This window comes from Argentina anserina, chromosome 4 (genome assembly GCF_933775445.1).
Source record: "Argentina anserina chromosome 4, drPotAnse1.1, whole genome shotgun sequence".
Taxonomy (NCBI): domain Eukaryota; kingdom Viridiplantae; phylum Streptophyta; class Magnoliopsida; order Rosales; family Rosaceae; genus Argentina; species Argentina anserina.
In genome coordinates, this window is record NC_065875.1 from 25,427,255 (window position 1) to 25,448,070 (window position 20,816).

The 20,816-nt window shown below is 39.0% G+C and overlaps 4 protein-coding genes across 4 annotated transcripts in view; 1 reads left to right on the forward strand and 3 right to left on the reverse strand.

Moving 5' to 3' along the window:
* Positions 1 to 15,428, forward strand: part of LOC126792472 (sister chromatid cohesion protein SCC2-like) — a 31,651-nt gene extending 16,223 nt beyond the window's left edge. Inside the window, exon 5 of the mRNA XM_050518888.1 lies at positions 15,396 to 15,428. Within this exon, the coding sequence (XP_050374845.1) occupies positions 15,396 to 15,428 (33 nt within the window). The remainder of the gene's footprint in view (positions 1 to 15,395) is intronic.
* On the reverse strand, positions 1,016 to 2,252 carry LOC126790921 (probable aquaporin NIP-type). Its single transcript, XM_050517299.1, is given in 7 exon segments — positions 1,016 to 1,187; positions 1,189 to 1,260; positions 1,366 to 1,427; positions 1,523 to 1,683; positions 1,686 to 1,716; positions 1,813 to 2,034; positions 2,136 to 2,252. Coding segments are annotated over 7 exon segments (837 nt in total).
* On the reverse strand, positions 7,108 to 10,989 carry LOC126790912 (auxin efflux carrier component 3-like). Its single transcript, XM_050517288.1, has 6 exons — positions 9,466 to 10,989; positions 9,034 to 9,361; positions 8,873 to 8,958; positions 8,008 to 8,165; positions 7,810 to 7,886; positions 7,108 to 7,730 (listed from the first exon to the last, which is right to left on the reverse strand). Exons 1-6 carry the CDS (start codon positions 10,733 to 10,735, stop codon positions 7,664 to 7,666), a joined length of 1,986 nt encoding a protein of 661 aa, XP_050373245.1. The 5' UTR covers positions 10,736 to 10,989; the 3' UTR covers positions 7,108 to 7,663.
* A 2,477-nt stretch (positions 15,429 to 17,905) lies between the features above and the next one.
* On the reverse strand, positions 17,906 to 20,136 carry LOC126790922 (homeobox-leucine zipper protein HOX3). The gene is made up of 4 exons (XM_050517300.1): positions 20,011 to 20,136; positions 19,556 to 19,737; positions 19,332 to 19,411; positions 17,906 to 18,517 (listed from the first exon to the last, which is right to left on the reverse strand). Exons 1-4 carry the CDS (start codon positions 20,075 to 20,077, stop codon positions 18,220 to 18,222), a joined length of 627 nt encoding a protein of 208 aa, XP_050373257.1. The 5' UTR covers positions 20,078 to 20,136; the 3' UTR covers positions 17,906 to 18,219.
* Between the last annotated feature and the right edge of the window lie 680 nt (positions 20,137 to 20,816).

Sequence of the window (20,816 nt, forward strand, 5' to 3'; positions counted from 1 at the left end):
ACAACTTATAAAATGAAACCAACTCGATAAATAGTTTCTGAAAAATTCGGGTTATTACACAACCAACCAAACAAGTCTCATATTGCTGCTCATATTGAACTACATGATGATATACTTTTTATATATTTTTCTTTTTGTTAAAGTCTTCGCTACATTTATCCAAATTATATATTAGAACATAGAGAGATTTTTCAATTAGGACGTCTTGTTAAGGGTTAGTTGAAGACTTTCTAATTAATTGTTAATTAGACCTATTTTTCGATTACTTTTTTTATCTCAACCGTTTAGATATTATATATAATATATGAGTAGATTATATACACAAATTTTCAGCCAATTTAGTGATCGTTAAGATATCAAAATATGTCAAATTAATGAACGAATCAAAATTATTAAATATGAACCGTTGAAGTTCATAATGAGTAAATCACATTTATAAATGTCTTAACGATTGTTAATTCTAATGAAATTTTGCATAGATAATCTATTCATATATATACCCTACCCATGTGGCATTCATATGTATATGATAGATGGAAGTCAATGATATAATGCATATGCACAAACCATTAGGTAAGATGGCTTTATCAATTATCAATTGGAACTAGTCTATGCATTAACAAATGACTAATAATGTGGGTCAACTAGGAAGGAAGCTAGGTCATCATCATATTATCCGATTGAAAAGAGAATAACGTTATTATGGAGAGGATTGCATTATATTTAGGCTCGATCACTCTTTGGAGTGCAGATGCAATTTAGCAGGGATGAACCTAAGCTAGGAATGAAGGTCATCATATTTCTTGAGTTATACGTTAGGGTTAAGTTGGAAATACAGAGCCGGGCTAAAGCCTAAAAATACACAAGATGGCTAAGCTAGCCACTGGTTCCTCCACATTGGTTGTGTTCACCGGGCGGACATACTATCTAAGTACACAGGCAATGTCGATGCCAACTGCGACGATCTGGAATTCCGTTGAGATCTACGACGATGCCGGTTATGGTTATTGATACTTTAAGTTCTACTGTTGAAAGTGGTGTTCCTGGACATGGTCTTGAAGGCGGGAACGCTCCTGATAGAGACGCTCTTTGTTATTTCCCGGAGTGGCTTATCAGTGAATCTTATCAAATTGTAAGCAAGTCCACCCAATATTGTCCCAATTATTGGGCCTACAATATAAATCCAGTCCCTTGTAGATCTTCATTATCACTGCAGGCCCAATACTCCTAGCTGGGTTCATGGACGCCCCTGATACAGGCCTGTTTGCCATCATCATTCACTAATTAGCTATAATTTTCTTAACTGATAGATTTGTAAATGGGTTTTTAACTTAAAACTTCAAAGCCAAGAACATAGCTACGTACCCGCAAACAAAGACATCGACTAATATGGTCATTCCTATAGCAATTCCTGCCAGTTCTCCAATCTGCAATTTCAGCTCCGAGTTAGATGACCTTCAATTATGTAATGACATGATCGAATCACAGCAAAATTCAAGTCATTGAAGAGATAACTACTAACAGCTCTGTTATCGGTGGCAACGCCGGAAATGACGAACATCAAGAGAAATGAGGCAATGATCTCAATGACCAAAGATCGAACATTTGATCCAACCGGTACAGTTCCAAAGAACTCATCAGTATGAACAGTGAAAACAAGACATAACGTCCCACTCGCAAGGAACCTAAAAGCTGCGCCACAATGTACAGAGGTAGCTGCATGCATGCATATAATCAACTAATCAATCTTAATCATGGAATCTTAATTGATTGTTATTAATTCTATCAAGATTAATTATCTTAGTTATATGCCTGTTTGAGAGGAAAGTGGCGAAAGATGGCAAAAGTGATGCTGACGGCGGGATTAAAATGGGCGCCGGAGATATGACCAACGGCATAGATCATGACCATAGCGATTATGCCCCAGACCACAGCCACCCCCGGAAATGTTATCGAACCATATATCTTGTTCACCACAACCGAACCACACCCGCAAAATATCAAGAAATATGTTCCAATCACCTCTGCAATTAGCTGCATGCAATGTAACTAATTAGTTAAATTTTAAATTTTTAAGTTTGCTGCTATGATTCTCTAGACAGTTTTAATTTTTGTATTAGTTTTTTCTTGGTTACCTTTTGGAGAAGGTGAACAATTTCAGAAGACGAACAAAGCCCATAAAATCTGCCCTTAGTCAGAGCCGGGTTGCCGGTACCCTCTTCCAATGCTGTGAGAGCATGCGGATCGGACATATTGGCTCTCGATCGATCAAAGAATAATTAATGAGATCAAGCTAGGGATAGAGTTGTGCGATTATTTCAACGATATCTTTGATAAAATGTTAGGAAAATGATCTTGGATTCATGGAGGAAATTTAAATTGCAAACCATTTCCTTTCCTGGGTTCAGATTGGAAAGAACTGATGGCGCAGCTATTTTGGTGATTAGCGAATGGAGGGTTTTATGTTTTCTATATATTTGATCAAATGGTGGCCTTTCAATGGAATTAACCGCCAAATTTTTGTGTTAAATAAATTTTCACGCTCTGAGCTAGCTAGTACGTACGTTGTGCACTTGTGCTCCATTTTGTATAGCATATAGCAGCTCATTACTAAAGTCTACAAGACAAGAGCCCAAACGTGGAGATTTCCAAAATATGGGCTAGAAACTGTTTTATTGGTTAGCATGATTACCCCCCGGAAAATCAAGACCAAACAGTAGGAGGCCGGAGCTAGCTGGAGGTAACCGATGACCTATATATACATCAATTGCTGACCATATCATCTTATCAATCATAGTAAGAATTAGCTTTGGATGATGAGTTGGGCTCTTCTTTTGCTAGCTCTACAGATACATTACTACTTCATGCCTCAATTATTGTTTTTTTTATCAAAACAATTATATTGTTCCATATATGGAAATTAAACCAATTTCTATTATTGGTGCTTGTTATATAAGTTGAAAAGCTAAAAGACATGACACATATATGAACTCATTAAAAAAATGAAAAGCCTAGCTAGGAGATACAATATTTTTAATCAAATATAGAGAAAAATTCACCAAAAATGGCAATCGAAAATTGGAGCCTGCATGCAGGTGTTGATTAACATTGCGGAAGTTGTTTCGTAATTTTGTGTGTGGCTTTTACATGCAATGTCCTTCTCAATACTTGTCAACGTACCCACCACCCTAATTTCAAATGGTCCACATCGATTCTCTCTCTGGTTCGTGTTCGTTGTTCACCCTACACTGACCACGAAGCCATGGCCACCCCCCTCTCAATGTTTTCGATTCATTTTTGTTTCCTTGCATTTATATTTATCTCATCAACCAAGCCCTTTAATGTTCTGGTCCAACTTGCGAAAAATCTTAATTGTAATCTTATCTGAAATGCTTGATCTCAGTTTCGTCTGGGTTACTACGAACCCTGAACAGTTTTTTCTCCTTATTTCTACACCTGAATCAATACATTTGTGTATAACAAAGTACTGGAAGTAGGGTACATGGAATTAACTGCGTTCTGATGCCTTTTAGTGATGCAGTATATATTCATAATCTTATATATAATTGGGCGGTGAGATTTGATAAATGCTATGAAGACTCGTTGCCTGCAGATTAATTAGGAGCATGGTCACCATGTATGCCGGAGTTTGGAGATCGAATGAAGCCACGCGCACGAGGACAGCACCATATGTTTCTTCGTATATCCAGCTGCATGCCCTACTCATCATCTTCAACCTCAACTAGATTAATCATTGACAATTGCCCCTCTTTCTTACATTACAGCGAAGAAGTTACTATTACATTTCATTTATAATTAGCTTAATTAATTAGCATATATCATTCTTAATATAACTTCTATGTGAACTATGATATGGAGAACGTAGTTTTTGGTTCATGTCTAAAACCCTAAAGTGTTTTAGTGCTCCTTGTTGATTCATTCAAGACCCTAACTTAAACATTACAGTTTCATCCAAGAAAGATATACTATGATTTGTATTTTAGTTTACTCTCTAAAGATTACATTCCAGTTGAATGTTTTTTTTTGATCCGTCTCAATGCTCAAGAGCTTTTGTTGATCTTCTGACCTTCAGATTTTGTACCGTGGTGTATTAGGTGCATGCAGTGAATAAAGAACAAACTGACACCATTGTACGTGCCAAATAACTACATACTTCGAAATTGATTCTAGCTTGTAAATTCAAAGATAAACTGGAATTTCAAGACATGATTCAAGTTCTGCCATTTGACATCTGTGGGGACTGTTTAGTTTGGACTTCCATTGTTATCATCCACAAACAGTTTCTTGAAATGAAAAGACTCTGGAAAATAGTAGGACCCTTATTTAACCAGTCCCTGTCCAATTAGTGTGGTTCATGTCACATTTGCATTTTGGGGGGTTTTAGGGTTCTTGGGTCCATTACCTTTGTAACCAAAGAAAAGCTACAACCGTGAAAGTCCAAACGCTCTGCCGAACTTGTTTCTCGAACAGTCCCTACCAGGCTTTGATTCTCTCTATACTGATCTTTCCCCAATCTTCTTTTATCGATCTTACCTCTCGATTCATATAAGCTTTAGCTAATAATGCATATCCATATACAATATACCATACCCCATTCATGGCATGTTTGGCAAGCAGTGCTCAATCGCTGGTGTAATTTCAAACCCTAGCTAGCTGAGCAGCTGAAGCTCCACATGAAGACAGTATGGGCACCCCAGAGCCATCCACATGAGCATGGACCCGAACATATGCTTTAGCCTCGTGTGCATCATCAACTGTACGATGATCTTTGGTACGTCCTCATGCCATTTCCACTATGTACGTCTACATCGATGTGCTCTTTCCCTATTTATATATGCATGCACATTGTGGCTTCTATCTTCTTGGAGAGCCCTGTGGTTACAATCTGGTCTATGTAACTTTAAATTTGCTTCTATCATTCTATAATTAGTTCCTGTTAGTGACTTGCCTTGCGGTCCCTCTGATCATCTCCACCATCCATGTACAACGACATAGATATAGTCACTATTCAAGACCTCGACACTCTTAATTCTCAATAAAAAGATAGATCCTCTATATGTTTGGAATGAGATTTTTTAATATATCCGACGAATTGTTATTTGGAATGGAGTCGTGCTACAAGATTCATCACAATGGCTTTGCATGGAAGATGAATTTAGAATCGATGGTAGATATATGCGAAGCAAAAACTCCTAAAGAAATATCGTAAAAGAAAGTCTAGTAAAATTGTAATAAACTTGTCAATTAGAGAGTAAAAATAATGAAGAAGCTAGAATAAGCATATTCATTCCATTCCATGCATCACTATCCACCGCACGAGGATAAGTGGCTAACAAGAAAAACAAATAAACCCAGAAATATCAGTGCATAATAGTCGATCGATACGTTGAGGGTAGCAATTAAGCTGGGCTAGAATGAATGTATGTGCATGAAAGTAATCAAAGATGAGCACACGTGGGGGTTGCAGGAAGATTATTTCGGTTTCGTAGTCTACAAAGGCCATCGCTTTCGGTCTGTGCTGGCCGGTTCAGGCTCATTATCGAGATCGATGATGAGTAGTGGTCTCAGCGATATCAAGCATGTTGGTCTTGCAATGTTGCATCCTTCTTCCGGGATTTAAGGCCTGCCTACAACATGTATGCTCCTTATTTATCCCTTAATTATTTAAATCGATCAACTGTCTCATAGTATCGATCGTATCTACATTCCTTTTCAGGCCTCGCCCTAGTTCCGCTGTAAGTGCTTCTGTTCCCTTTCGGAACTGCATTAGCATTGATCACCTCAAAGCTTGGATTGGCTCGTCTTAGTGTCCAGTGTCCTCCTTTAACTTAGCGCTGTAAAACCCTAGCCTCGATCTTCCAGATAAATTTGACTAAATTAGTTTGATACGTAAAAGACAAATGTTAAAGCTCATTATATAGTCATTACAGGCTAATTAACCGGCTTTTTTGTTCAACAATAGGATCGGAGTTGAAATCAAAACAATCTGAACGTAGTACGTACGTAGTATTGTAGTAATTAATTTTATTTTGGTACTATTACCATAAGATCTAACGTGAGCATATCTCCACAGGACAAAAGAAGAGATGAAATGATTTGTGCGTGTCCTCGGTTGTTAGTATGGGGAGCCGGCAGGATTGGATGCATGATCTCTGAATCATCATATCAAGATCTACTTGATTGTTTGAAACGTGATGAGTACTCCGGCGATCATCATCGACCGGTGAGGGATATGATGGTGGTCCTGTGATCCTTTCCTTCCGATGAAAGATGGTTGGTCCAGTGATCATTTTCCTTCGATGAAAAATGGTCCTGCGATCATTATTATGAAGGAAATGAGACTGAGATATAACTCTACCTGATTGATTGGTTCCATCACGTTGCTTTCATTTTCCCAATTAGCTGAAAAACTAGACCGGAGCACTAATACTCTACCTCCTCCGGCGGGCCTAGCTCCACGGGAAGTGACGAGTCCACGTCCAAAGTTAGATGTAGGGTACGAAGCTAACTAGGGTTGTGGCCTTTGTGTTGGTTGTGGCATGGGTGCTTCCATCAAAAGTCCAAAGCTCTACGGCTAAAAAGGTATGCTCATCTCTAATCTGATTAGTCGCTTTTGAGTTTTGACTCCAGCTAAGCTTCTTTCTACCATTCTTATCTCTTCTTGCTTGTCTTTTCTCGAAAATTTGATCATCGTAATAGTTATAGAATGTGTCATCCACGGTATAACTAACCAATTTGAGTTATACACTACTTTGTAATTATTCGCTAAAACAAGAAGACGACGAATTATCCATATTACTACAAAACCATTTGCGATAGTGAAAGGCTAATGGTTGAAATTAACACACAAATTATAAGTCCATTCTTGCTGAAAAAATGCGTATCCTTGTCTTTGACTCTTTGCCATTAGTACTTACAAATAATTAGCAAATTGCTCGACAAATAAACCCCATTTTTGAGTTTAGGATCATGATGAAAATTGTGTAGAAATCATACAAAACCAAAGGAAAAAAGACGAGCGTAAATAAATTGGTGCAGGATCCAGTCCGATCCATGTTCCACGGGCAATCAATATATATATGAGGAAAGATATATTCAAAACCCAACACTAAAATCCAGAGCAGCTACAATAATACACTAGGAACTTTTAAGTAACAAAATATACAATCATGATTCAAATGCATGCAAAACCATCTATTCCCTAATCTTCTTTTATTTTATTCCATGTATTCATGCACTGATTTCGTCACGTTGTCCTTTTAAACTAGAGGCCTGACGAAACGAAGACAATTAGAATATGATCACTAGTTTATATATGTGGATCTTCCTTGTATTCCTCTCTCATGCTTAGCTAACTCACACGGGCTTACGTTGCCCTCTTTCATCAAACTGGGGAAAATTAGAGACAAACTTTGGCCTGTAATGGGAAGCATAATCCTTACATCAAGGCTGTCATTTCCTCCAAGTCAAAAGCTAAGCTCCCAAAAAACTTGGATATCTTATCTATGCCGGAAAATCATCATGCATGTAGCCTCCATTCAGAGAGGAACGCAACCAAATTGGTCGACCTTGACTCATGCATGCAAATTCCATTTCTGTTTTTCTAGCTATTCTCTGCTTCCGGAACTTTGACAGCAACATCTTACAATCCGAGAACGATATAGTAAACCAGCGTAATAGGCAATGCTATCAACATTCCGAATATAACCCTGCGAGGAAATTGATTCTCTAATTAGCTAATGTGCTTGTTGAAATAGTGGGATTTGAGTTTAAGATATAAAGACTTACCCTGTGCTGAGAATGGCTGGATGAACATTGTATTCTTTGGCAAAGACAAAGGGAACAATTCCTTGAGGAAGTGCAGCCTGAGTTTGAAATATATTCCATGTTATATTAGCAAAAAAAATGAACGATCGACACGCGTACGTAGCCCAACAACAATGGAGGAGGTAGAAGATTCTGATAAGATATAAAGTAGTTAGTTACCTGGACAATAGCTAAGTGGAGGAGCGTGCCACGTAACCCAACAGCAATGGAGGCTGCCGCCATCACAGCCGGCCCGGTGAGGAATCTCACGGCCATTGCAAACGCAGCCACCGAGTTTCCGCATGCTATTATTTTAGGTTGAAGTGCCATAAAAAGACCTGTAAAATTCATTCACATGGACTGGTATATCAGTATGTAACCTCTAATTTCTACGTGTTCTATAGTATCTCGCAGTATTGAGACTTCGAAATTAGATAGATTGCGATCTAATTTCAACGACAAAAAAAAAATAGTGAAGCTGATTAGTTTGATTTTCTTTTGTATATTGAATTCTACTACTTTAGTCGGAATTGGCATCTATCATACAACCAAGGCCCACCGACCCTGGACCGCAAGTGTCGGACCTACTTGTCGGGTGGTCAATACTCATACACCATCAACTCATTTATTGTCCAAGAAAGAAACTACTGGCTTTATCCAATTTCTTGTGACCACCAAAAAATATGAAGAAGAAGAAAGCCACCGGTGGATGGTTGTGACAAATTTGATAGAATAATGTCCATATACCCCCATACTATATCCAGTTAGTTTCGTTGACAGAACAAACAATCAGTGCCGACCACCCACATTGTGCCACGCTTATGTCCCATCGCCGCAAAGGCGCAAACTCTATAATGCTCCAAAAATATTAAAACTAAGAAGTGTATGAAGTTTATGATGTTATTACGTAAGGAACCTAACATATAATACTCAGGAGTAATAATTTATAGATATGTCCGCTGTTTCCGATTTGGTTCAAAAAAAAATCTAAATTGCTAATACTTCGTAATACTGTAAAATGCGTAATAGAAGAACTGTAACATACCTAAGCTGAACATAGCCATTCCAAGCCCAGCATCGGATAATATGGCGATCGACCCTTTAACTATTGCTGGCATAGCCACGTCCCACCTATCATTGATACTTTGGTTAATAATTTCTACACAAGTAATGTAGGGAAAAATTACTATAGGTCAGTGATCTCACCGGAAGGCGATGAGCGACCAAATGAGACCGATGAGGCTGGAGTACGTGTTGGGATTGCGGATAAGTTTCCGCCAAACCATGATCAAGATCAGACGGGTCATAACGCTCGCCGGAGGCATTTGTTTCCCGCCACTCGACTCGTGGTGATCAGCCCCAACTCCTACTCCTCCTTTTGGGTGTAGCTCCGCAGTGGAGCCTGACCCTAGCTTATTAAGCCCCATCGGACCCTCCCTTTCCTCCTCTCCATGATCAGCTTTCCCCGCGAATGTGAAGGCTTCTGCAACCGCCTGGTGGTGGTGGTGATCGCCGTCACTGTCCGCCACCGCCACTGCATAATTTATTAACACAAAATTAAGAATGCTGATCGATAAATAAATTAATTAACACAAATTGCGCATGATTAATTTTTTTTAGATTAATTGCTCTCAGCACCTTTGGTCTCTCCATTCTGGGGGTGATCAGCAACCAACATCCTGATCTCCTTGGCGCCCTGATCAGACCGCCCGGACTGCTCCGACGCGGCGAAATCAGGTCCGCCGAAGACGTGGAGACCTCCGCTTTCGGAAACAGGGGAAGTGCTGGAGCTCCAGACAAACATGTGAAGCTCCTTAGCGTCGTGATTGGCCTTGCTTGAGTTCGTGTTCACAACAGCCAGCTGCGCCGCTTGCGGTTGCGTCTGCGGTGGCTGTGGGTTAGTTTTAACGACTGGTTTAGTGACCGGAGCCGAGAATTCCGGGTTTGGAGCAGGGTACGACGAGGGAGCAGTTTGCGCCGGGTAAAACCCGAACCGTGGAGATGTTACTGTTTGTGGAGCACCATTGTCTTCGAAATTGGACGGCCTCGGCGTCGGACCTCGGGAAGACTGAACGGAGTACAGGTCGGCGGCGCCGAAGTTCGAGTGGCGGGTGTTGAATCCCTGAACTCCCATCATGGAGTAAAAATCGGAGGGGTTAAAATTCGAGCCTCGGGGAGTGGGGTTCCGGGAAGAGCTGAGGCTGTAAATCTCGGCACCGGTGAGGTTCGACGGCCGAGGCGTCATTGCCGAGAGGGACCGTCTCGACGCGTTGGACTTTCTCACTTTGACGTGGAGCTTGCCGTCGTCGCCGATCTCGGCGTCGGTCTCGAGGAAATCACGGCCGTCGAGTGACATGACGTCGGAGTCGACTTTGAACGAGACGATGGAGGCGGCGGTCTCCGGAAACTGCTCCATTATGAGGAGCTTGGCGCCGCGGTACTCGAAGAGGAAGAGGAGTAGAGTGTACCATATGATGCACTGTAGCACGACGACCTGGACCATGAGGCTGCCGGACTCCGGGATTTGGTGGCCGTACATGGCTATAAGCAGTGGGATTCCCATGACGAGAGTGTTGGGGAGAGTGGAGAGACAGAAAATGGTGATCATCCATTCAAGGCTGCCGTTGCGGGTGAAGTTAGTCCAGAGGGCCAAGGCGAAGAGCATGATGATCTTCTGGAGGGTATCGGCGGCGATGAAGCGGAAGTTCATGGTGTAAGGGTCGTTGGTGGAGATAAAGTGGAAGGAGAGAAGAGGGACAGCGAAGATTGCTACGAAGCGGTTGATTCCAGAGCATTGGTCGGGGGAGAAGATCTTCCACCACCGGACGGAGCCGTATGCTAAGATCATCGCCACGTACAGCGGCACCACCGCCGTCAGCACCTTGTAAAGGTCGTTCCAAGAAATCATTTTAGTGTAGTTTTCTAACTGTGCCAATAAGTGGAGATCAGCGGGTTGCTGTTTGGATTCTCAGATGGTTTCAGATCTGGTGGCGGAGTGGGGATGGCATTAGGGTTGAGGAGGGAAAAGCCGTTAGATAACGAACTATATATATATACTCACGTTCTCTGTGTACGTAACAGTTGCTAGCTGGTGCTGTACTCTCTCTCTCTGAGTGTCTCTGCTGGTTCTGATAGGGGTGATGTGAGAGAGAGAAAAGTGGAAGTGGAAGCAGAGAGACAGAGAGAGAGTGAGAGAGAAACAGAGATGGCGATTTTACAAAGGTGCAAGTAACTTTGGGGAGAATATATATAGAGGAAGAAACAAGAGGCTGATAACCTGAGAATTTAATTAATTAATTAATTAATCATATTGAAGAAAAAAAATGTATCTAGTATTCTAATTATTATTTCCTTTTGGTCGTGATGATTGAAAATAGTAATATCCATTTTGTACATTTCTATATTGCAATACTAAAGTAGCTACGCAAACTTTTTAATCAGTTATTTGATTATGCTAGGTTGATTAGATATCTGGTGGTGATAATTGGATGGCTTCTTTTGTGTTGGGACCGTTGGCTAGTATTATACTATGCTTCTGAGTCTTCACATTGTTGTCTTCATCATACACTAACATTGAATTGTATGCTTTGGGGTAAAGATTTATTGGTTCCAAACATTGTTGCAACTACATAATTAATCGTAGCAGAATTCAGCCCCAACGATTTTCAAGTTGTATTTTTATTATTGTGTTGTTTTTCTTTTACAATCATACTAGAACATAGCGTATAACATACATAAACAAAGACTACTATTAGCGTCATACAATAGATGCCCGAATAACATTGTAAAAGTATGTTTTAATACCCTAGACAATATCACTAGGAAAATGTAATTTCACTTTGATAGAATTGGGCCGTCTAGTCCACTACGTTGGATAAGGAAGTGAAATTGCCTTCGGTGTTTTAGGGACTAGGCCTCTCTTTGGGGACCAGTGGTGTGAAGGCGGGTTAAGAAATTGACCTGCCTGATATGATTAGCTTAACCTAACATGGGTTGATACACGTGTCCACTTTGTTGTGGGTATACCTTTCCAATGACGTGGACTATCTTCTAATGTTCCTTCTCTGTCAAAGTTGAGCGATCTAAAACAGTAAAACTGATGAGAAAAGTTGATCCTCCCAACTTATTAAGGACCCTTTAAGGTGAAGTTGTGTTCCCTTTTTTCGTGGGGTTTACTACTTTACTATAGAGCTTTTGAAAATCATAAAGCATTCAAATTGGATTTGACCCATAATCTATTCCCTGGAAATTGACTTGGGAATCCAAACTTACTCATCCCCTTTCTTTCGTTTAGGTAACCAAGTTGCGGATGGTTTGGCAATGTTATCAACTCTACAATCTAGCATCCCCATTAATTTTCACTTTTTATGTAATTTTTTGATCGACATACGGTATCGTATGATAACTTTGACGTTTTATAATATCATCCTCCTGATTGTCAGCATAACAACCATTTAGGATTTGCAAACTCGATTAATTTCGTTCAACCTACAATTGTACGTGCGTGTGGGGGTCATTGAAGAAATGACTTGATTACGTTATTGACTTTGAGAAATTTGTATATGCTACCGTAGTATTATGTGGCAATGCCTAATAGTGATCTTTATTATATTTCGACATATGGATTTATAACACTAAAATTATTATTTAACATATTTTATTATTTGTGAAATGACTTTTATAAGTATTGATGATTTTGAACTAGAATTTTGAGTTTATAATTTAAGGTTTAGGGTTTATAGTATAGGGTGTATGGATTTAAGGTTTTGGAGTTTATGGTATTAGAGTGTAGGGTGTAAGGTTTTGAAAGAAACTCAAAATAGTATTTAACAAAATAACTTAAATATAATTTAACTAATGAAATCTTGCATGTCAAATTGTAATTAAAAAAATAGACCACTAGACATTGTCACATTGTGCTACAGTAGCACCGACAAATTTCTCTTCTCAGTTTACTACCGTACTCTTTTCCAAGTTGCCTAATTTTGTTTACAATTTTTAGGCTTTTCAATTGTTGCCCAGGCCGGGAGTTATGTTCGATCTTAGAATCATAAGGAAGTTCATGCAATTAATTGGTGATCAGTAGAAGATAACTTCAAATTTCAATCTGAATTGATCGTAAGCTGTGATGCTTCGATTTGGTTAAATGTTAGAATCTAACATCTTTAACATAGTCAAAATATTTCATATGTGCACTAGGTATTGGAATTTATCCCGCGCCGTATCATTCAAAATTTCATACCGAACCATTCTTTTCATCAGCTAATTCTCGCCTTTTGACCATGCATATGCTGATAAGCATCTATACATACACTTATCAAATTCTCAAACACTTCCTATTTGTTTGAACAATAGATTTTCGATTCTCCGTCGACTCATGAGGATGTCTCAACTCTCTGAAGCAAACTGAGTCTGTCCGGGCATCTTTATTCTTGATCTATAATCCATAACAACATTTCGCGAATGAAGAAGATCAATGTTCCAAACATGTTTTGTTTTCTAACAAAAAAGAAAGAGATAAAATCTTATCAAAAGGTTTAGGGTGGAGGAATTTTATGGTGGATAATGCAACCTAATCATGAACGTCCAAAAGGTGCCAACGAGACTCTGGATCTTTTAGGCATGCGAATGCGACTGATGTTCATCACTCATGAACTCCCACCTTCTATTATTCGCTTTAGTCTGGATCATTGTTATACAGGATCATCCTCCTAATCAATCATTAGTAGATTAATTAGCTCAACTAAGCCCTCTTTGATCGTTTTTCTTTTTCCCTTTTCGGCATTAACCAATCCTGTCAATCATACAGTTGAACAGAAACTCGATTGATTTGGCATGAGTCAATTTGAATAAGATCGATTTGTATATATATTTATATATTTGTTAATATGGTGCTTCCCACGCACACAGTCTTACTAACTAACAATGTTAATTACGTTTCAAAAAAAAAGTTCGATTAAATCAACTAATAATTGAAGCCATACGGGTATGGGTTGTTGGTAAAGAGATACATGCATGAGAGAGATATTGGTTTAAGATTGTATTCCTTACAAATCTTCTTCAATCTATATCCATCGACCAAAAAGAAAACCCAATTCAGAGGACCATATATGCATGTGAGTCTTTTAAAATAGTAAGAACAGCTCCTCCATCTAAAACCCAAATAAATCTATTATAGATGATAAACATCAATTTTTAGCTCGAAGCTCCAACGACTCATCTAAATCGTCTCATATAATAAAAAAAGTGAGAACAGAGAAACAAAATCTCTAAATTTGTATAATTTTCAAATTTTGTATAATTTTCAAAACAATCTCTAAATTTTATTTTTTTACAATTTTTTTTCACACTCCATCCTAAAAAATAACAAAAAAAAATGTTTATTTTGTCTTGGTATAAATTATGTCATTATGAGATTTAATTTGATTTTCATTTAATTATACATATTTACATTTAATTTTATACAACATAATAGATGAGCGGTTGAAATTGATGTTTTTTTTTTTTAGAGATTTGATGTTTTCATCATTTATAATAGAGAATTTTAAAAATAGTTGTTGGAGATGCTCTTCGATTAGGTTTAGCAATAATGACTAAAAGTTTCATAGCACGTACATTTCATCATTATTTACTGTCATTTATATATCAATACTCTATATAGAACGATATGGAATTGTACTGCAAGCACTAGCAATGCAAAAACATAACGAATTATGATTGATCGAACTCTTGGATATCACAGGCACTTCATTAGACACCACCAAGCTTGTATTATCGGCCGAGCATGGTACGACAAATAAATAAATGAATAATCAACTGACAAGAGGCCTTCTTCCAACTCGTGAATGCATATAGCTAGCTAATGCAAAGTTATAGAGAACAAGCGAGTACTATGAATTATTAGGGTTTTAAGAGAGTACGATTGGGATGTGTAAGAGCAAGGCAATCGATATGTGCATGCAATGGCATGGTTCAATCGAAGTGGCCGGCCGGCCGGCTGCCTCTCCCTTTTGCTCAGTTAGTCAGTACGATTCTATACCCGGTCAGCCAGCTGATCGAGCTCCTCATAGATAGAGAGAGAGAGAGAGAGAGAGAGAGAGAGACGTTTGAGTCAGCCAGTCAAAAGAGGCGAGCACATCGTCGGACTGCTCTGTGCCTCCCCCCCCCCCATGCTTATGGAGCCCCTTTCCTTTGGTTAAACTTACAGCTTAATTTATAAATCCGGGCCATCCCAAACACACACATTCTCATAAAAACAAATGCATGTGAGGTCAATTAGTTTGACAATAATCGCAAACCACTGGGCATCACTCTCATCCTTTTTTTTATGCCCTTTATATGTACACATGCTTTCTTGGGCACTTTTATCTTTTTCTCAGTTTTCCAGTGTTCTTCTTCATGGATCGGAAAAGCTAATGTGCTATACCACGATTAATAGCCAGGATGCAAGTAAATACCATTTAGTACTTAAAAATAGTCTCTAGTGCACAACATGTAAATACACTACCTAATATGGATGGATACAGTTAGTGACCATGTTATAGATGTATGACAGTTAAAACATATAGATGGCTAAAATCACCGATAGAACACAATTTTAACAACTAAAGTTAATAAAAAAAAAAGAAGCTAAGATACATGACATGCCAAAACAGATTAAAATCTTCTTAAGAGAGTTTAGTACTTAGTACCACTGTAATTAGCTAAACGAAGTGTGCATAATTGTGGCAGCCTGCCCATTAAGTTATTCCTCTTCCTCTCATTGGGCCTTATGTCTTGTGCTCTCAATTTTCTGACCAAAGGTCAACTGTCAACATAAACTGGCCCAATTTTAAGGGATTCCATTCCAAGCAATTGCTGCCATTATTGAGCTTATGATCCCACATTCCTATATCTCTCGTAACCGCAAGAGAGTGACCAAAGCATAAAAATAGACAAAGAAAACGATCTCACGCCAAACCGTCTTCCATATCATGGATTATATTAGTGAATAAACCTGATTATTTGGCTGAGATCAGTGGATGATCAAGTACTCAGCAATCCGGCCATCCGGGGTTTGTTCACCGTTCACATGCATCGTAATGAGGACGGTTAAACAATCGCTTTCCCTTGGGCACGTACGTGACGGAATCACTACAAGGTTGACTCAAATATTTGGCTCTGATGGTGATGAAGATAGGGTTTGCTGGATTAATGTAGGAATGAGATTAATTAAATTAACGTTATCAACCAACTTACAATTAAGAAAATTTAGAAATACTAATAGATTTCGTGCTTGTGGGGTTGTTTTGTTAGGTTATATTTTGTTTATTGAATCCAAAGCCACCCATGTGAAAGAACATTCTTTCTGAGTTGGTTTCTATATGAACTCTCAGTCTCTCATTCCTCTCTGTCATTTCCAAACTCTGATCTGGATCAAATGGCCATTTTTAATTCCGGATGTGACTTTAATATTTACATGCATATAGTTTAATATCCCTTCTCTTACGTAGTGTAAATTCTTCCCAGATAAGCAGCTAAAGAAGAAACAAACACATATTGTTTGGAACTATTCCTAGTTTTCATCAATAAAAGTCTAGGCTGGGGAACACATTAAGTGAGAGGTTGGGGACATGTTGAGTCTATGTTTTGGCACATCTGGGTTGGGATTTAAGTTTCTGACTGAATTCTTGATTATATGTTTTCACGACAGATGTGTATATATCATGCATGGTTTCGTATTGGCCATGGCACCGTACGTACATGTATAGGTGATCATTTATTCAAAATGTTTGGTTGGGAGGGATCAAGTTCATATTAATTCAAAGTGATCGAGCTGTTTTTATGGGTTGATATGACTTATAAGACGATCAAGTATCGCCTCCAATCAAGTTTAATTTCCCGTACTTAGTATTACTACATACGTATACTCCCATAACATCCATGTCGTCATTTTATGAATGTTCTTGGGGTCACCGCACCCCGGATTGGAAATGTTAGTTAGTTTCCCAAATGCTACAAACTGTTACATCAATCATGAATCTTACATCCATGTCGTGAACATTTTGATAGTTTTTTTTAATTACTTAAAAAAAAACTATCAACTCTTTAATTATTAGGCATATAAATTAACCACATTACATTTTATGATTGATTCACCTCAAGAATAAAAATAAAATAAAATAAAAAATGAAGGTTTGAGTATGACTGTGTGAGCATGATTATGAATGTCCTACATGGATTGCGTTAGTTGTAAGGTATGGTCCTTGTTGAGACAGGATCCATTAGTGTTTCCTCAGCCTTTTCTGATAGGAAAGAATTGGAGTTCCAACAAGACTAAATCATAGCTCCTGTACGTGTTTTCCCAGTCCAATCAAGGGTTTTATCATCAAGTTCCACAAGTGCTCGTCTCGTTCTTCATTATACATACATGTTAGCTCTTGCTTGTTTCTGCTGCTAATATTCAGACTTCCTTGAATTTTCTTTTTTTTGGTTAATCAGACTTCCTTGCCTTGATTTAACCTCCGTATTGTATTTTTGGGCGATTTCCCGTTAAATTATGCAGTACGTAAGTTGCAGTAGCAGAAGGAAATGTGCGGTTTAGGCGTTTACGATGGGTTTCTTCCCCAAGAGTCACCTTACATTAGCTTTGGGTTAATTGGGCCATTCATGTTGAGCCCAAAATTGTTTTGTGGCCCAAGAAAGGGTTAAGCTAGTGTTGGGCATATCAGACTTGGCTAGCCCTAAGCTAGTGTTTTTATTTTAATTGTTCCTGCATTCTGAAGAATCCTGAGCAAAGTCCCGGATTTAGGATTCCAGATGGAAACTGAATATTAAGGATCCATATAATTATTTATATCAAGGGACTGTATAGAACTCGCAACCAAATACTCATACTCGACTAAAGCATTTCAAGGAAAAAGAAGAAGATAAACTCGACTATGAGTTAATGAGTGCCTTTGATTTGTTGGTCGGATAAAGAAAAGGGATGAGCCACCCTACTTGGTCATTGCCTCATTGACATCGGATATGATAACTAAACAGAAGTAATTAGGAACACGGTCAAGAAAAAGAACAGATTGTAACAATGAAATATACCTGCTTCTTTTTCCGAGGTCTGAAATCATTAGATAGCTAGCCAAAGTAGCAAACATGCTGCTAAAACTTAAAAATTAACCAAACCAACATCGGAACATTTGTGTAGACTTTTGAAACAACCGCGCGGAGTTGGGTTGTGTCCCAAGAAACATGTTGTATTAAAAACTAACAAAGTAATTAACTAATTATTATGAACACACACACACACACACACACACACACTCTCTCTCTCTCTCTCTCTCTCTCTCTAATTTTGACTGGTTAATTTTCTTTCAATGATGATCAAGCTGGTCATTACAATCAAGTCTCCCGGGATTAGAGGGCGGGCGTCGCCACTTCAGAGGACAAGGCTGTGTTGGCAGCGGCCGAGACTTTAGTCTGTGTAGGGACGGTGATCGTGGCGGTGGTGGTGACTCGCTCGCAACAAGGGCACATAGTGAGGGTGGATGCCGGAAGAGGCTCGCACGTGTGGGGGGACATCACAGTTGGAGGGCCAACTTTCATGGCCCTCAGCTCCTCGACCTCTCTTTGTAGCCTCCTATTCTGTTCAGTCAGCGACCCGAACCATCTCTTCAAATACTCGCATTCCATCTCTGTTTGCTTAAGCTTGCTTCTGCAAATTTTCGCTTGCCTTAATTAGAACCTACAACTCTGTTAACCCTTTCCATGCCATTACCAGCAAAAATTCTTAGCATGTATAGTTCGGGACATCATGGACATACATCACTGCATGGGTAGCTAACTATTCCAAATTAGCTAGAGTACTGGGCATTGAGTTCAAATAAGGACTGATTATAGTCACTGAATTGCGCACGAGGCTGAAACAACACATATCAACCTTTAGCGCTAGCTATTTCTCAATGCATGACTGAGTTAAGTCAGTTAACCGATCGACCATATCCGATATATTCATAAGTTCTTCATAAATTGACCCACCAATGTAACCTTTTACTTTAATCATTATTTGATAATATGCAACCTAACGACGATAAAACAGCGTTGTTCCCAAATTGAAGTTCAATCAATTAGTTTCTAGAAAAGAAAATAAGAAAAAGAAGTAGAATATCCTAACATCTTTAGTTCAAAAAAGAAAAAACACATATTCAAAAAAGAAGAAGAAAAAACACAAACAAAAGGCGTTCGTGATGTCTAATTAAAAATCGCAAAAGATTCTTACGTGCAATACATGAGGAACTAGTAGCTAGGCAACGTCAAGATCGTTTGGTTTCAATAACTAAGTGATAAAGTTGTACGTCTTCGTGAAAGGGAAATGACCTTAAATAGTAGTAGAGCACACTGGATGAATTAAATCATATCCCAACCACCAACATGTTGATGATAATAATAATGGAATGGGGGCACAGAAAAATCTAGGTCCATGACCTAGAAACTTAGAGGCAAATAAATTACAGTACGTGTTCGAGTACCTGGCCCTACGATTTTGAAACCACACCTCAACTTGGCGTGGTCTCAGCTTCAACTGCAAGGCCAATGCTTCTTTCTGCCTCTGCCAATTGATCAAAAGGGTTTTCAAGTCATTTATATCGAACAACAACAACAAGAACATCTGCAGGTATTTACTATTAATCACAAAACTAAAAACATGAAAGCTACAGGTGTATGTGATAGAGAAAGAGAGAGGTTTTATTACGGGGTTTAAGGTGTGGTGTTGTCTGAAGCTCTCTTCGAGAAGACGGGACTGTTCCTTTGTGAGACGGAGCTTCTTCCGGGGCGCCCCGCCCGACCCGTTGCTGCTATCTTCTTCGTCCTCCAGTATTTCTTCTTGATCTGGTCCTTGTCCTGATGGTACTTGGTTCATGTCCAAGTCCCTCACTGCACCGTGAAAAGCTATAATCAGTAATCTCAGACATCAAAACCCCTTTATCATTGATCAGACACACGACAACGTTTAGGGTTTGCAAGTTTAGGATATACAATCTTTACAAAGACAAATAGGGGAAAAGGACGCACATGCAAGGCATATATAAGAACTAATCGAGATAAGAAGGCATAGTTAAGAAGAAGATCATATGCTAACAGAGTTTAGATGATTAAGAAGATCGGAGATTATGAGGATCATCAATAGGTAGCTAATTAGTTGATTACCAGAGGAAGGAAGCGACGGGTAGGAAGAGAAGCCAGGAACAGACATAGTCAACTCCAAACTCGCCATGGGTACCTGCTTGATCAAGCTAGCTAGCCAAAAGGTGATGAGAGAGGAGGAGGAGGAGGAGGAGGAGGAGGCTGAAGAAAGAAGAGAGAGGAAATGGGTAAAGTAAAAACAGAATGAGACAGATGTGAAAAACCCCCAACTTTATAGTGGGGATGAATTAGACAGAGAGGGCAAATAAGAAAAGGTTAAGAGAGCTAGACGTGAAAATGTCAAATAAATAATGCGACAGAAATAAGTAAATGAAAAAGAAAATGTAATATTCATTAATTGGTTCTTTGTGTCGGAGTTGGGGTAGGGTTTCAATTCTTTGACTGTTGTTGTCAAGTCAAAGGGTCTGATCCGTTAGATTGGAGACACGTGTACCAGTGATGAAAGAGGCAGTGTAGGAGAACAACCGACAAGGTGTACTGTGTAAGAAATTAGGATAGAAGAAGATCGAGGTCCGACTGTTGAAGTCGGTTGAAAAGGTCAAAGCTGATGATATGAACTAAGCATTGCTATAGCTGCTCTGGCTCAGCTTAATTGATGTTAGGCATCTTCTTCCCCACCCTTGTAGATACTTTGACAACATTGATCATTTCCACCCGAAAAGGAAATGATCGAAGTCCTCATAATGCCATAATCAGGACCATCGAGACAGTTTCATATATCTGCGATCATCATCATCATCATCACACAGATCCAGCAAGAGATAGACTGCAGGGATTAAAAGATTGAAGAATTATTATTCAGTGTTTTC

Coding starts and splice junctions, on each gene's coding strand:
- LOC126790912 (XM_050517288.1), bottom strand. CDS start 10,735: ATGATTTCTTGGAACGACCTTTACAAGGTGCTGACGGCGGTGGTGCCG. Junction 7,887..8,007: donor TCCACTTAGCTATTGTCCAG/GTAACTAACTAC, acceptor TTTCAAACTCAG/GCTGCACTTCCTCAAGGAAT. Junction 7,731..7,809: donor CCAGCCATTCTCAGCACAGG/GTAAGTCTTTAT, acceptor ATTTCCTCGCAG/GGTTATATTCGGAATGTTGA.
- LOC126790922 (XM_050517300.1), bottom strand. CDS start 20,077: ATGGCGAGTTTGGAGTTGACTATGTCTGTTCCTGGCTTCTCTTCCTAC. Junction 19,738..20,010: donor CCCGTCGCTTCCTTCCTCTG/GTAATCAACTAA, acceptor TTCACGGTGCAG/TGAGGGACTTGGACATGAAC. Junction 19,412..19,555: donor AACACCACACCTTAAACCCC/GTAATAAAACCT, acceptor ATCAATTGGCAG/AGGCAGAAAGAAGCATTGGC.